Source organism: Capricornis sumatraensis, chromosome 22, assembly GCF_032405125.1.
Source record: "Capricornis sumatraensis isolate serow.1 chromosome 22, serow.2, whole genome shotgun sequence".
NCBI classification, from domain to species: Eukaryota; Metazoa; Chordata; class Mammalia; order Artiodactyla; family Bovidae; genus Capricornis; species Capricornis sumatraensis.
In genome coordinates, this window is record NC_091090.1 from 18,034,806 (window position 1) to 18,050,706 (window position 15,901).

The 15,901-nt window shown below is 56.0% G+C and overlaps 1 protein-coding gene across 1 annotated transcript in view; it reads right to left on the reverse strand.

The window, feature by feature from the left end:
• Positions 1–5,417: 5,417 nt before the first annotated feature.
• KIF6 (kinesin family member 6) overlaps positions 5,418–15,901 on the reverse strand; it is a 437,260-nt gene continuing 426,776 nt past the window's right edge. The window contains exons 21-24 of the mRNA XM_068961022.1: positions 14,050–14,156; positions 8,632–8,696; positions 5,768–5,872; positions 5,418–5,600 (exon numbers count right to left, since the gene is read on the reverse strand). Of these exons, the coding sequence (XP_068817123.1) occupies positions 5,418–5,600; positions 5,768–5,872; positions 8,632–8,696; positions 14,050–14,156 (460 nt within the window). The remainder of the gene's footprint in view (positions 5,601–5,767; positions 5,873–8,631; positions 8,697–14,049; positions 14,157–15,901) is intronic.

The window sequence follows — 15,901 nt, forward strand, 5'->3', positions numbered from 1 at the left end:
GCCTGTCCCCTTGACCTCTGGCAACAGTTAACTTGCTGTCTCAGGATTTCCCTAATCTGGACATGTTTAAAAATTTTTAAAAAGTGAAGTATAGTTGATTAACACCATCGTACCAATGTCTGCTGTACAGCAAAGTGACTCAGTTACACACATATATACATTTAAAAAAAATATTCTTTTCCCTTATAGTTTAATCACAGGATATCAAATGTATCAGTAGTTCACTGAGCTATACAATAGGGCCTTGTTAGACAGCATTTCATTTAAATGCAGTCATACAATACATGGACTTTTGTGTCTGGCTTCTTCAATTAGCATAATGTTTTCAAGGTTTATCTGAAATGTAGCAAGTGTCACTACTCCATTCTTTATGGCTGAGTAATATTTCGTCCCATGGATATGTACCAACATTTTATGTATATTTATATATCCATTTACCAGTTGATAGATATTTGGCTGTTATGAATAATACTGCTATGAGTGTTCCCGTACGAGTCTCTTTTAGTGGGATTGTAACTTTTCATTTAGTGTTCTTAAGAGTAGAATTGCTGGGTCACGTGATCACTCTATGTTTAATTATTTGAGGAACCACCAGACTGCTTTCCAAAGTAGCTGTGCCATTCTACATGCCCACCAGCAGTGTGCGAGGGTTGTCAGTATAATCTGCCTGAGTTCTCTGGTGTTTCCTGTAACGAGCTGCGCCCGCAGCAGACACGAGTTCCCACGCTGATAGCTTTTCCCTCCTTGTCGGCGAACACAGCCCCACATTTGTACATGTCAGCTCCAGGCAGTGGAGCCCGGCTGATCTCACCCATCATGATAATCCTACTCCTCACTGTCTCAGGAACAAATAAACAATAAAGCCCTGCGAGGGTGCTTTATGTATGGGCAGTGAAGTAAGTGAAGACCCATAGGGGGTTAAACAAAGCACAGTAGCCCTGTCCTGCCCTGGTTTCTGGGGAGCCCTGGTGGGTGAAGTGCCCCCAGTTAGTCCCCTGGAGGCAGGGAGGCCGGGCTATCATCATCCCCACCCAGGCAGTCATCTGGCATTTCTAGCTCTGCAACTGCAGGCAAAATGGGCTCCAGGAGCCTGTGGACAGTCCACCGAGGAGCCCCAGGTGCGGCCAGGCCATTAGGAGCAAACACGTGAAAGCGGAGGAGAGGGGCCCAGAGAAGAGGAGGGGATCAGGGGATCGCCTGCCCCTTGCACCCGCTTCCAGAGCTCCCTTGCAGCAGGGCCGCCCGCCCCGCCCCCCGCCCCCCAACCCCGACCTGGTTCTGGCCAATCAGAGACAGCTGCGGCGGAGCAGGCTGAGGGTGATGCATCCGAACCAAGGGTGGTCTGCCCTGAATGCATGGATGCTGGCCCCTGCTCAGCCATCCCTTGTCCTTGCGGGAAAGGTCACGAGCATCGCAAAGATGCTCAGCTGATTCCTGCACACACCTACCTCTAGATTTAAACAGGTTTGAAACCTAAGCCTGATTTGTTTAAGCCACGGTTAGGGGTTGTTACTTCTCAATGGTTAGATAAGTTCAAGGTTCAGTCGGGGCCCTGTCTGGGGGTGGCAGGTGCCTTCCTTGCAGTCCTGCTGGCTCTGGGTCCCTGAGGTCCACAGCCATCTCTTGTAAAGCCCTCCAAACACCCAGAGCTTTCCCAGACAGCACCATGCTGGGAGACCGGCTGGTCCTGGGGCAGAAGCAAGCATCTGAGTCACACATCTCGCCCTCGGTCCTGGCTCTAAGCTAAGGTTATGCTTACCCACTTACCAGGCGTGTGATAATCAAATCCCATTTTATTGCCTAGGAGAAGCTCAGTATGTGAAGAGTTCTCCTTTACCATTTGGCTCGCCTGCTGCTGTCTGGGGACTCGGGCGGGTCTTAGCAACCTCTTCTGTGGGAATATCCTTGCCGAGTCTGGGTGTGGTCTGCAGGTGATGGTGGTGGTTCTCAGGTGGAAGGAAAGGGAGGGGGAGACGGGTGAGCACGGTGGGGAGGGCCGTCTGTTGCAGATGGACAGGGCTCCCTCAGGGCCTGGACAGGAAGGATGCCAGGCGCCCTGTGGGCCAAGAAACCCACTCCTTTGGGGAACCCCTGTTGGGGCCTCGCCCCATTTCTCCCTGCTGCTGCTGTTTCCTCTCACAGGGCATTGTGTGTGTGTTGCTCAGTCGTGTCCGAGTCTTTGTGGCCCCCTGGGCTGTACCCCGCTGGATCTTCTGCCCATGGAATTCTCTAGGCAAGAATACTTCTCCAGGGGATCTTCCCGAACCAGGGATTGAACCCCGGACCCCTGCATTGCAGGCGGCTTCTTTACTGTCTGAGCCACCTGGCTGGAGTTTAAGACAGCCTTTCCCAGGAGCTCTTCTGGCTAAAGGGGGCCACAGAGCTAAAGGGTGGAGCCTTCATGGTGGGCTTGCCGGGAGCTCAGCTCGATCAGTCCCCAAGGCGCTCCCCACTCCAGGGCCAGTGCCTGCCCCGCCTCCGCTTCACGCGCAGAACATGTGAGCTGAATGCCCTCTGTGTGCTGGCACCTGCCTTGGCTGCTCCCCTGCCTGGCTGTGGCCTGGCCTGGCCAGGTTTAGGAGGGAAACTTCAGGCCTGCGGGGCCCTCCCCTGCCCATCAGACATGGTCCCTGCCTGCATGACACCTCCCCACGTGGGCGCCACTCCACTGGGAGCGATGGACGGACAGAGGGCATGATTTATAATCCCTTTCAGGGAATTACTGCTGCTAATGGGCAGCGCCAATTTGTGCTTCCCCCAAGGTGGGAGGGCAAAATCAATTAATGGAGAGTCTAACGTGGCCAGGCCTGCTGGCAGAGTGTGGCCTGACATCCGGCAGTGATAAGGGACCTTCTGAGGCTGAACTAATAAGGAGATTGGAGGAAAAAAAGAAGAAAAACAACTCTCCCCGCCACCCCGATCGATTTCAAGTACAGTGGCCAGAGGATGCATGGCAAACAGAGCAGCTGGATGTGGGCCTCTTTCCGTCTGAACGAGCCTGGAGGGGAGGGCAGGCCAGCCCGCCCAGCCGCCGGCCAACATCGGTATTCACTCACAGAGTTGCTCTTGGGCGTGTATCTGCACAAACGAGAATGGTACATTCCGGACCAGAGCTCGGGGAGGGGCCGAGGCCCACCTGGCCCAGGTGCGGCCCCTGCAGGGGAAAGGGCAGGTGGAGAGCTCCGGTCTCAGGTCCTGCCGCCCTAACGGTGCCCACCTACACGGTGGCGCACGGGGCCAGAGCCACAAGCCCGGGGTGTGATTGTCTGGGCTCCTGGCGGTGACCCCCCCATGAAGGGTGTGGGAGGCAGGGCGTGTGGGTGTGAGTGCCCTGCCGGCCAGAGAGTCAGGGGAGGTCCCACTGGGCTGCGTGGCCCCCGGGGGGTGGGGAAACCCAAGGGGAAGGAGCCTGAAGACGGACAATCAGACAAACTCACCTGTTACTGATCTCGATCAGAAGATTCCATTGTTTATTGGGGCAGCGGGATTCCTTTCTCATGAGAGATCGTTCCCTGAGCCCCCGTGTGTAGTGAGGTTGAGAGGGGGGCTCTAGTTGAAGTTGGGGGGACTCCTATTCTCATCACCCCAGAGAGCATGATGCAAGAGCCCCCCTGCCGTGACTCTGAAATAGATGTCCTTGCCTGAGTAGGGTTGACCTTGGAGCAGACTCTGAGACCAGATGTGGGTGTGCGTGGTTTATCTGGGAAGTGAGCCCAGGAAGGGATTCCAAGAAAGTGGGGAAGGGGGGCAGCCCTGCACATGTGATGGAGCAGGTGGCTGCTGTGGGCACCTGGGGGTCCACCTGTGGGGGCCCTGGGGGCACCACCTGTGTAGGGCTCACTCAGAGTTGTTCCACGGGGTAGAAGGAGGGTGGGGTGCTTATCTCCCAACTCCCATCCCTACCAGCTGAGGGCTGACGGGGAGGTTGCCTCCTGCACTGCCGGCCTGCCCTGCACATAGGCGACTAGCGGGCTCACCTCTCCTGTTTCTCTTCTCTTGGGGCTCCAGGTCTTGCACTGCCTTTGGTCGCACGTCAGAAAACCCTTGTTTTATGTGTCTTGTCTAGTTCTCAGTTGCTTAGTGCAGGAGGCTGAATCAGGTCTCTGTTGCTCTATTGTGGCCCAAAGTGCCAGCCCCATACATCCTACCCTCAAGCACCTGCTTCCCTCCTAGCTCAGTCGGTAAAGCCTCTGCCTGCAGTGCAGGAGACATGGGTTCAATCCTGCGTCGGGAAGATCCCCTGGAGAAGGAAATGGCAACCCGCTCCAGTATTCTTGCCTGGGGAATCCCATGGACAGAGGAGCCTGGAGGGCTACAGTCCATGGGGTCGCAAGAGTCGGACGCGACTGAGCGACTTTCACTACTCCTAGCACTGTTTTATTTCTTGGTTGTGCTGGGCTTTCGCCGCTGTGTGCGGGCTTTCTCCAGCTGCAGCGAGAGGGGGGCTACTCTTCCTTGCGGTGCTCGAGCTTCTCGTTGCGGTGGCTTCTCTTGTGGCTGAGCACAGGTTCTAGGCATGGGCTTCGGTAGTTGTGGTACGCGGACTTAGTTGCTCTGTGGCATGTGGGATCTTCCCAGAGCAGGGATCGAACCTGTGGCCGCTGTGTTGGCAGGCGTTATCTTAACCACTGGACCGGCACGGAAACCCTTGAGTGCCTTTCGATAGGCGGCATAGAAGGAAGGAAACGAAAGAAACTCTGGGGCTGTTCACATACGATCTCTGGGTTTCAATTTCTGTGGCTCTTGTTAATGCTTCGTAGCAAGTCACCCCCTGACCCTGCCAAGTCTCAGTGGCCAATGACAGCCAGCATTTATTCTCAAGAGTATGGGTCCTCAGGTCAGCCAAGGCTCAGCGGACCTGGGCCGCCTGACGGGGAATCCAGGCTCCAGTGCTGCAGGGCTCAACTCCAGGCTGTGGCCTGGGCCCGGGTCTGCTCGCTGCGTATTCTGGGGTGTAGGCTCAAGCAGAGATCACCAGCCTGGCAAGAGGCGGACCCAGCCAGGCCAGCACATTTCACACCTCTGCTTGTACTGTAACTGCCAATGTCCCCACTAACCAAAGCAAGTCGCAGGGCCGAGGCCAGACTGAAGGGGGAAGGAGGCATACTCTGCCCTGATGAGGCCATGGCCAGGGCTTTGGATGCCTGTTTCTGTTACTCAGCGCGTGAAGAATTAAGGCGGGTTATTCAGGCTACCACAGCTTCTCTACCTGCTTTCTAACCACCCCCCACCCCCCACCCCCCACCCTTTCCAAGACCCGAGAAAGCCACATTCTGAGCCTCCCTCCTCCTAATACTTCCTGGCACGGGACTGGCACAGCCAGTTTGGTCCTATTAGGACCTGGGTGGGAAGTCACTGGCCAGGCCGCTTTCCGGAAGACGTTTTGGGAAAACTCCACATTTCCGCCTGGAGTGAACTCAGATACTCTGGACCTCTTCACGGCTCTCTGGAACCCGGTGCGGATTGCGGATGCCCGGTGTGGAAAGACCCTGCTGGAGGGTCTTTCCGGAACATTTCCTCCACTCCTCCCATTTGCAGGGCCCACAGGGCTGCGGGGAAGTCGCACCAGGGGAGCGGCCGTCCACGTCAGAGGCTAGCCTCTGTGGGGAGGGAGAGACTTCGGGGGCTGTCTGTGTTCCTCTCGTCTTTTCCTCTCCGGCCTCAGCGACTATTCTAGGAGGCAGGTTTGCGCTCTGCATGGGGCCATGTCACACATCCCTGTCGAGGCCTTCGGGTCTGGGAGGAAACTTCTGGGCAGGAGCGTTACGGTCCGCAGACAAACCAGCTCCAGAGGGCTGGGTACCAAGGTGTGCCGGGTACTCTGAGTCTGTTTCTGAGGGAGCCTGGCCCACTCCATGCCATCCTCGGGGCTCTTAAGAGAGAGAGTGAGAGAGAGAAAGAGCATGTATGTGCCTTGCAGACTCCTGGGGAGGCTTCTAGAATCAGGCTGTGAGGGCAATTTGTGTCCCCCTCACTGGTTCCGTGGACTTTCCCAAGGATTTGCCACATGCCACGTGGGTGCCAGAATGCCCAGTGGGCCCAGGGGAGGTCATGGGGGCCCAAGAAGCAGGAGCGTGGCTGTGACTCTGCCACTCGTGAACTGAGGACACATTGCTGGGGACACAGTGACGAGCAGGACAAACAATCCCTTGTTGTGGAGCTTTTAGTCTTGGCGGTGGTGGGCTCTGAAGACCATTAGAGAAGAAGCAAGTAGGGGATTCTCTGGCAGGCCAGTGATTAGGATGGCTTGCTCTCAATGCTGAGGACCTGGGTTCAAACTCTGGTTGGGGAACTAAGATCCCACAAGACGTGCACTGTGGCCAATTAAGGGGGGAAAAAAAAGCAAATAAAGATCTGAGATCTGTCAGGTAGTGATGAAAAGATAACAGAGTGACGGGACAGAGGGTGACCAGGGTGGGGGTGTCCCTCTGGTTGGGGTGATCAGGGAAAGCCGTCCGAGGAGGGGACCTCTGCCGCTAACTGGCTGTATAATTAACAACTAGGACCTCCCTTTCACTTCATTTTTCTTGTTTTAAAATAATTGTCTTCATTTATTCTTGGCTGTGCTGAGTCTTTGTTGCTACATGGACTTTCTCTAGTTGCAGGGAGCCGGGGCTCCTCTTGAGCTGCGGTGCTGGGGCTTCTCACTGCAGCGGCTCCTCTTGTTCTGGGCACAGGGGCTTCCGTAGCTGCGCCTCTGGGCTCTAGAGCACAGGTTCAAGAGCTGTGGCTCCGGGTCGGCGTGTGGGATCTTCCTGGACCAGGGATGGAACCTGTCTCCTGCATTGGCAGGTGGATTCTTTACCACTGAGCCACCAGCGAAGCCTCCCCCCACCCCCGCCCTGCCCCGCTTCAGTTTTCTAATGTTACAAACAAGAGTGTGGGTCAGAGGAGCTCTGTCCAGCTTTGAAATGTAATCACCTAGCTTCTCTTGCAAGATCCTGTTACCCAGACCTGAAAGGGTCGGGAGGGTGGGTGGGGAAACTGACAATGCCGTACTCTCTCTCTGCTCCCTCCACAGGGCGACTCATGGGCCAGAGGTGACAGGGCAAGTGCTTTTATTCGATTAGCTGCATTTCCAGGGTCCCTGCCTCCCCAGCCCCGCCTCCCAACTCTTCACCCCCAATCCACCCCGCTGCAGCTGGCTTGAATCTACTGCCAGCGTCCTGAGGCGGGTGGCAGTCCCCCCAAGGGCCTCTAGGAGGCGGCCCACCCTCCACTGGCCCTGAGCCTGGAGTGCTGAGAGGGCTCCCTGAGATACGTTCCCCTGTGGGAGCAGGGAGAATTGGCCCAAATCCTGCCGAGCCCCGAGGCACGGGTGAAGGTGAGGCCCAAGTCACCCACACCGCCCCTCGCGGATCTCAGCAGAGCTCCCGGGAGCCGTCCACTGCCCTCCAGGTGCTGCTGCAGGGGCGGCTCCCTGGAGACGCAGCTGATTCAGGCGTCGCCCGTGGGTCATCAGGATCGTGAGAGTGACGGTGCGGGGTCTGGCCTGGGGGGGCAGGGCTGGCCATCCGGATGCCCTGCCGCTCTCCACTGCCTTGGCTTTGGTCTGACCTGCTGTGTGGCTGCCCCAGCCATTCCTGGGCGTCTCAACCAGGGGCTGGGGCAGGGGAGTGGTGGGAAAATATTGGGTTGGTCGAGAAGTTCATTTGGAATTTTCCTGTAAGATGTTACAGAAAAACCCATGTGAGCTTTTTGGCCAACCCCATAGCTAAAGATAACTCATTATCATTTCCACCTCCTACCAGTGTGAGCTTCCTGCCACTGTGCTAGGATGGTACTGTTTCATGATCTCAAAGGCTTGTAGTTGTCTATGTGTAACACCACAGCAAGGGTGAGCTAAAGCACTCATTCCACCCCTAGAACCTGGCACCGCCTGGCTGCCCACGGCTCCAGCACCCACAGCAAGGACAGCACCATAAGCCCGGCCCCAGCCCCACTGGCAGCAAGCATCCAGGGCTCCATCCTTAAAGAAACAGCCTCCCGACTGGGATCCAGGTCACCAATTGCTTCCAGCAGTCCACAGGTCGCTGCTGGAGCTGAGACCTTCGTCTGGAGTCCGTTCTTGCTGCCACAACACACCGGGGTGCTTACTGGAAACCTGAAAGGAGACGGTGGTCTCGGTTAGGCTCTGCTTGGGTCACGGACCTCTTGGGTCACCCCCTGTGGGTATCAGGTGGCGCTCCCCTCAGGGCCTTACTCCCAGGGAGCTGCATCTACTCCCAAATGCTGTAGGAAATGCCTGCCTGCCTTGCTCTTTGCAAAAGTCTCATCACCCCGAGCCAGGACCCACACTAAGTTTCCAGCTCCACGATTTTCACTGACACACCTGCTTCATTCTTGCAGATTTGCTCCTTGCTTTTTGCTCCAGGTATTCATTATGTTCCATGATGTTTTATCCTGACCGCGTGGCCCCATCCTGCAGCTCTCCATGGCGGGGCATGGAGAAAGGGTTCTCTGGCCTAAGAAGCAAGACCCCTGGGTTCTAGCCAGGATGGTGTGACCTTGGGTAAAACATGCTTGTTCTCTGGGGCTCACTTTTCTCACTTCCAAAGCGCTGGAGTAGACCAGGTACCTGGAAAAAGTAGCTAGTGTGGCTCCTTGCTTTGCAAAGTGGGGTCCACTGACCTGTGGCACAGGCATCTTCAGGAGCTTGTTAAGAGATGTAGACTCTTGGGCCCCACTCAGACTCACTGGGCCCACAAAAGTATGAGAACTAATATGGGGGCCATGCAGTTAATTTGCTTAAAGTTTGGCTACCATAATAAGAATTTCTGAAGATCCTTGGGTAAAGAACACCGTATTTTTTAAAAAACTGCAGTGGATGAGGCAGCTGCAGCATCCAGGTGTGGACGTGGGGTACTTGGCAGTGGGGGGTGTGGGCGTGGCCGGCTTGCTCTTCCGGAGGGGGCGTCGGTGATTCTCTGTGATGCAGCGAATGTGGGAAGTGACAGGAAGGAAGATGTTGACAATTCGAGGCTATGAACCCTTGATCCCCGAATTTAGTTCTGTGTGCAAGATCTAGTTCTGTGGACTTCACTGTCTAATTCAATGGAGATGGTCCTTGTGATTATTTTTTTTAATTTAAAAACTTTATTTCATTTTTGGCTGCGCTGGGTCTTCATTGCTCTGTGCAGGCTTCCTCTCGTTGTGCCGAGAGGGGGCCACTCTGTATTTGTGGGATGTGGGCTTCTCATGACGGCGGCTTCTCTTGTTGCGGAGCACGGGCTCTGGAGCGTGGGCTTCAGTAGTTGTGGCCCCGTGGGCTTAGTTGCTCCACGGCATGTGGGATCTTCCTGGACCAGGGGTAGAACCTGTGTCCCATGCACTGGCAGGTGGATTCTTAGCCACTGGACCACCAGGGAAGTCCTGAGACGTCCTTATTTATTTAAAAAGAATTATTTATTTTTTGGCTGCACTGGGTCGTCATTGCTGCCTGGACTTCTCTGTGGGGGCTCCTCTCTAGCTGCAGTGCGGGGGCTTCTCACTGCGGGGGCTTCTCGTTGGAGAGCACAGGCTCTAGGGCTCGTGGGCACAGTAGCTGCTGCTCCCGGGCTCCGGAGCACGGGCTCTGTGCTCCTTACCAGGAATCCTGGCCCACGACGCTTGGTGCTCGGGCTTAGCTGCTCTGTGGCGTGTGGGATAATCCTGGATCAGGGACTGCACCCACATCTCCGGCATTGGCAGGCAGATTCTTCACCACTGAGCCACCAGGGAAGCCCAGTCCTTATTTTTAAGATATTCCTGGCTGTCGTAATTGACTCCTAGACCAGGAAGGAAGAAAGTCAAACACACCAGAGTGTGGGAAGGTGATGTGTTCTAATCACTCTGGACCCAAGGTTCCCCCAGCTCTGGTGCAGGTTGGAAATGTCTAGGGCGCTGTTAGGAATCCTCATATCCAGGCCACTCTCAGGATGGATTAAATCAGAATCTCTGGGTCCCAGCTGTTCTAAAGAACGGCCAGGCCCAAACCCGCTGCTTTCATCTCTCTGTTCCAAGAGTTGGTGAGGGCAGGTACTGAGGACCATGAAGCATGTGGCTGTGGACCAAGTCACGGGTCTGAGGCTTCTTCTGCACCACTGAGAAGCGTCCTGGGCCAGGATTCCTGGTAAGGAGCAGAGAGTCGGAGCCAGCGCCCCACTAGGGCTGTCCCTGCTTCGCCGCCCCAGACACTTGCCTGCGGTGAGGACTCGGGGTGAGGGTGGGGCTGAGAAGAAAGGCCCCAGGGCTGGGCTCAGAGTGCACGATATTCAAAGACATAGCCCCTTGCACAGATCGACCTCCACTCACAATAAATGTCCTGGTTCCCATTCATTCTCTATGAACCTCATTTAAGTAATGGAGCTACCAGTTGATGCTGGGGTTTTTGTGACTGTGGATTCCCAGGGTAGAGGGCACTATTACACCATTGAAACCTCCACCGCACCTCACCGCGTAGGATCAGGTCTCAACACACAGGCTAGTTTCCCCGCTAATGGCTCCCTGGCGCTCAGCAGGTTACGAGAGAACTTTGTGGACCTTGTCTCAGGAGAGCTGCCCACCGGGGCAAAGGTGGAATCTGAACCTGACAGGGGTGACAGGGAGGCTGGAGGAGGTGAGCAGCCCAGGGTCGCCCAGGGCTGAGATGGAGAGCCCTTACGTCTCGGTCTCTTCCTTCCCAGATCTGTGTTGTTTCCGTTTCCCTGGGAGGGCTCCTGATGGAAGGAGAGAGCCAGGGGCTTCTCAGAGCGGAGGTGCTGGGGCTAGGGGCGCTGGGGGGCTTTGGGGGTTCTCCTCCTGGCTGGAGAAGAGGGCATTGTGGTCATGGGGGTTCACAGCAAACATCAAGGTTCCAGACAGACATTCTTCCAAACTCAGGGATTAAGGAAGAGTCTAGAAAGGGGTTAATCTCATTTTCTCCGCTCTTGAAGCCACCGTTGGCAGCTAGAAACAGCAGCTTTGACACCGTGGATAACTAATGCCCCTTCCGGGGGAGATATACCTGTCCACATGTGCCCCAGGCAGGGACTGAAACCCTCCACAGCTTCCCCAGGAATCCTAAATCAAACAGATTCATCCTGGCCCTTGCTGAAGCCTAAGAGCCGGCTAAATCACCCTTTCCGGGCTCTTGTTCCTTGGCTGACGGTCACAAATCCCCCATAATGAGCACTTGTGAAGGAGCCCCGCCAGACAGCGCCACTGAATTAGGAGCAGAGGGGCCCAGGGCAGGGACGGGCAGTGTTTGCTTTGTCTGTGGTGGGGAGGGCAAGGTGCCTGGGCCCAGCCCATGTGTTTGCCCACAGGGAGGCCTGATAAGTGGGCTGTGTAGACAGTGCGGCGTGGTGGACCGGGGCCATCTGCCATGCGTTGGGGGCGGGGGAGACCGCACCTGCTGCTCTGCAGCCCCGACCTGGCCAGAGGGGGGCCCTTTGTCACCCTGTCTTCAGCTTCCCTGGGGCCCCGTGGTCACTAAGAACCTGGGATTATTTCCCCCCCGCTTGGGGAATAAAAACTGAACCCTCGAACTTGTGTTTGTTTTGATGAATTACTTCCAGGCTGCCGTTTGTTTGGAGAACCAAGCTCCCCAGCTGCAGGGAGGGTGGAGGCTGAGGGAAAACACCCGCGAGCAAGCTGGTTTTCCAGACGGCTCGGCCCAGCGGAGCACGCGGGAGGCTTGGGTTCTCCTGGCTCTGCCATTGCAGTGGGGGGTGGTGGGTGGCGGGGGGTGTACCTCAGCTTCCTCTCCTGCCCAAAGGGGGGATCACACTCGTGGTTCTGTGAGCCTTACAGGCATGTTGAGGGCGCCACATGGAATAATGTTCATGAAGAAAACATATAACTGGTAACCTGCTCTAAACATCATAATGAAAGCATCCCAGCTGGAGTTCCCTGGTGGTCCAGTGACTGAGACTCCATGCTGCTCACAATGCAGGGGGCCTGGGTTCGATCCCTGGTCAGGGAACTAAGATCGTGCACGTAAGCAACTAAGAGTCCGCGTGCCACAATGAAAATGGACCATCCTGCGTGCTGCAACAAAGACCTGGTGCAGCCAAATAAAATAAATACATAAAAATAAATAGTTAAAAAAAAAACAACCAAGAGTGCCCCAGTCTTTGACCCAGTTTTCTGCACCAGCCCGGCCTGGTGTTAGCAGGAAGATGCCATCCTGCCATAGACCTTGGATGTCTGCCTTTTCTCTTTGGAGCGGGCTGGAGGGTCACGTCGCTAATGTGTGAAACAAAAGCTGAGTAAATGGAGCTTTAAAATATTGCTTATTTGTAGACTTCTGGATGGGACAAATGATGGTTGAATTTTATGAATTTGTTCTGGGGGGTGGGGTTGTCTCCTAGCTGCAGGAACCAATGCTCTCTCCACTTATGTCCTGGACATTATTCCATCAACTTCCTCAAAGAATTTTCTCTTGCATTTTGGCCCTCTTTCCCACATCATAAATCTCCCTCCATTTTTTCTCCCCTTCCTGGGCCGTTCCTTTCAGTGTATAAACAAGTCTTTGTGACCCCCACGTGTCCTGTGCAGGCGGCAGTAAGTCCGGGCCATCTGGACCTTCCCAGGAAGGTACCTCCCTGAGAACCGCTGGCTCCTGGTCTTCCGTGGCCTGCACGACACTCTGTGGCTGGAGTGAGCTTTCCAAACCACTGGTCAGATGACATCACGCTATGGTTTCAGTTCTTCCCCGAGTTCCCACCACGCGCTCCTGGAGCAGAAGCCAAGCCCAGGAGGCCTGTGGGATCCTGCCCTCCTCTCTGGCTTGGCCCCCCATCCCAGCCATGCCAGTCTCTGTCCCACCCTGTGGCCAAGCTGAGTCCTTCCCCTCTGGGCTGGCCCTTGCTGCTCCTCCCAGAGTGAGTGGAACCCTGGCCCTCAGAGCCACATGGCTGCGTCATCCTCACTCTTAGGCCTCAGTTTTGAGTCTCCCCCTTCCCCTCTACCACATAAAAGCATCTCTCTGCGGATCTCTATGCATCACATATTCCAGCTGCTTTGGAGCTCTCATTGGCACCGAGGATAATCTTATGTCTCTGGGATGTGTTCACAGTCTCTCTCCCTCCTTCCAGCCTGTCAAGGGCTTCAGTCTTGTTCACTGATATGGCCCCAGCACTGGTACAGTGCCCAGCACACAGAAGGTGCCTAATAAACACAGTGCTCATTTACCGACTGGCTGTCTGGTATTGGTCTGTGTCTGATACGTATCATTTAGAGTATTTGGGGGATGACTGGGGTGGGGGGAGGGGGTGTGTGGCTTGGAGACTACTCAATCTGAATCCAAATTTTTCTAACCCTAGCCCTAACCTTAACCCATCTGGTGCCTTGTGGCCGTGTGAAAGCAACGCTAAGCCAGACAAGTAGCCTTTGGATTACTGGAATGAGGCTAAGGCTAAAAGCAGGGCTGGGGTCAGGGGCCCCGGATGAAGGCTGGTCCCACGGGTCTCCAGGGAGAGGGAAGAAGTCCTGTCCGTGCAGGAAGGCAGGGGCCACGAGGAAGTGGGGGAGGCCAGTGATGGAGGCCAGGCTGGGTCTTCTCTTTCTCTTTCAGCTCCTGACACACCGCATATTTCTTCTCTGACTGTTCCCATGTCCTCGGGCCTGGGCCTTCCAGTGGTGTTCACACCTACAACTCGCTGGCAAGAACCAGGCTCCAACAGGAGAGTAAGATTTCGAGCTGGGGGTTGAACGAGTTCCAAACCGTCGGTCAGCCCTTCCTGTTTGGAGTGGGCAGACAGAGGGGAGCTGGCTCTGGGGACAGGCGACCAGACATCATCCTAAAGAGCTGGGGATGGAGGGATCCCCCCTGGGCTGGCCACCCCCTTGGCCCATCTCGGTGGGTCCGAGGCTGCCTTCTGGGGCTGTCTCCTGGAGGGGGCAGCAGTGGGCAATGTAGGAGGTGACTGCAAGGCCCTGCCCGAGGCTTCGGGAACCTGCGGAAGCTTCCTGTTTCCTCAGCTCCCTGTTGTTCCGGCTTTCCCCACGCAGCCCCTCCCCCTGCCCCAGCCTAGGGCCTGACCATGACCTGGGCCCTGGAGGAGCTGCTGGGGAAGGGGCTCTTACCTGTCCTCTGCAGGATGTTCTGTCTGGCCTTGATGAAGGCCAGGATGTCGGAGTCTGTCTGGCTGTCCCCTGTGAGAGGGACGGATGACACTGGCCTCTCTGGGATGCTGGGGACAATGACACACCACACTTTACCATGCTTGACCTTTGGCCGTGGGATTCACCTTTCCAGGGCACTTTTCCATGCTCATGGCTGGATCCGCTCTCACCCCCGCTTCTCTGCAGCCCCTGCAGCAAGCCGCCTGCACCCACACGAGGCACATGGCGCCTGGTCTTTTGGGTCAAACCCTTCGTGGCTTCTCAACAGCCTTGGGATGAAATCTGGACTCGTCCCTGTGTGATCTAGGCTGCTCACTGCACTCCAGCCACCCTGTTTCTCTGATAGACCAGGCTCCTCCTGGCCTCTGGTCTGGCCTGCTCTGTCCCCAGACCTTCACACGGCTGCAGAAGCTTTCAGCACCTCCTCCATCCCCTCACGCCCACCTCTCTCTGCCCCACCTCTAACTGACACAAACCAAGCCCATTCTAGGGTGGGCCTGCCTTCCTCAGCCCCCGGCTTAGGGGTCGTATCCTCTAGGACATGACCCCACTGCACCCCCACCCCCACCCCCATGGGAGGTGAGTGCAAGGCCCTGCCTGAGGCTTTGGGAACCTGCAGAAGCTTCCTGCTTTCTCAGCTCCCTGTTGTTCCAGTTCCGCCCTGGCCTCCCCACCTTGGGCCTGACCATGATCTCGGCCCTGGAGGAGCCACTTAGCTAGCCCTTAGCTAGTTGTTCCTGAGACAGAGGTAACTCTTTCCCCTTCTCTCCTTAAAAACAGAACCATACACTATTTAGCCCAGCAAGTTGCCACATTCAGAATACTACATTTCCCAGCCTTCTTTGCAGCTATGTGTGGTCAGGTGACTGGATTGTGGCCAATGAGATTTGGAAGAAGTGAGATTTCTTTTCCCCTTTAAAAAGGGACAGATGCAAGACCCCTCTCCCTTCTCATTTTCCATCCAACCCCTAGATGTAAAATCCTCCTTGAGAAATTCAAACGAGGTGCTCTCCTGGCTCTGACAAGCATCCGTCCTCACACACGTCACTCCACATGACATGGACAGTATCCACTCCCTTAGGAGGTGGGGAGGATTGTATGTAACAGAGGGTTGCTTATCGCCTCATGCAATATTTGGCGTTCTGACTGCAGCTCAGCGAGAAGAGCTAGAGCAGAGCTGGGGCAGGGAGGCGCGGGCTGCTCTGCAGTTGTGCCTTCCATCCAGAGGGGGGTGTAGGGGTGGAGTGGGGGGTGGTGGGGGGTGGAATTCACCCCTGGGCAGCCTGTGGAGAAGAACAGGGCCTGCCGGGTGAAGCAGGGCTCGCGGGTAGTCTAGTCAGAGGGCACTGGAGACACGCACTGGGGGTAGGGGCCACATTAGTTTTGCTCAGCCTGAGGCCAGGCCTATCAATTCCATCCCTTCCCACCTGGGGACTCTGCATGGGGCTGGTGGGCTACATGGAACTGCTCCTGGCCTGGCTCCTGTTCCTTTAGTGGCCCCAGGTACATCAATTTACAAGGACACGTGGGCTTCCTGGGTGGCACTAGTGGTAAAGAAGCCACCTGCCAGGGCAGGAGACATGAGATGCAGGTTCCACCCCTGGGTCGGGAAGATCCCCCGGAAGGAGGGCATGGCAACCCACACCAGTATTCTTGCGTGGAGAATCCCATGGACAGAGGAGCCTGTCGGGCTATAGTCCTTGGGGTCGCAAAGAGTCAGACATGACTGAAGCGACTTAGCATGCACGCACGCACGTGAAGCAACTCTGCCTGCATGGCGCCCCAGTGACTCTGGGGACACTTCCTCAGCTCT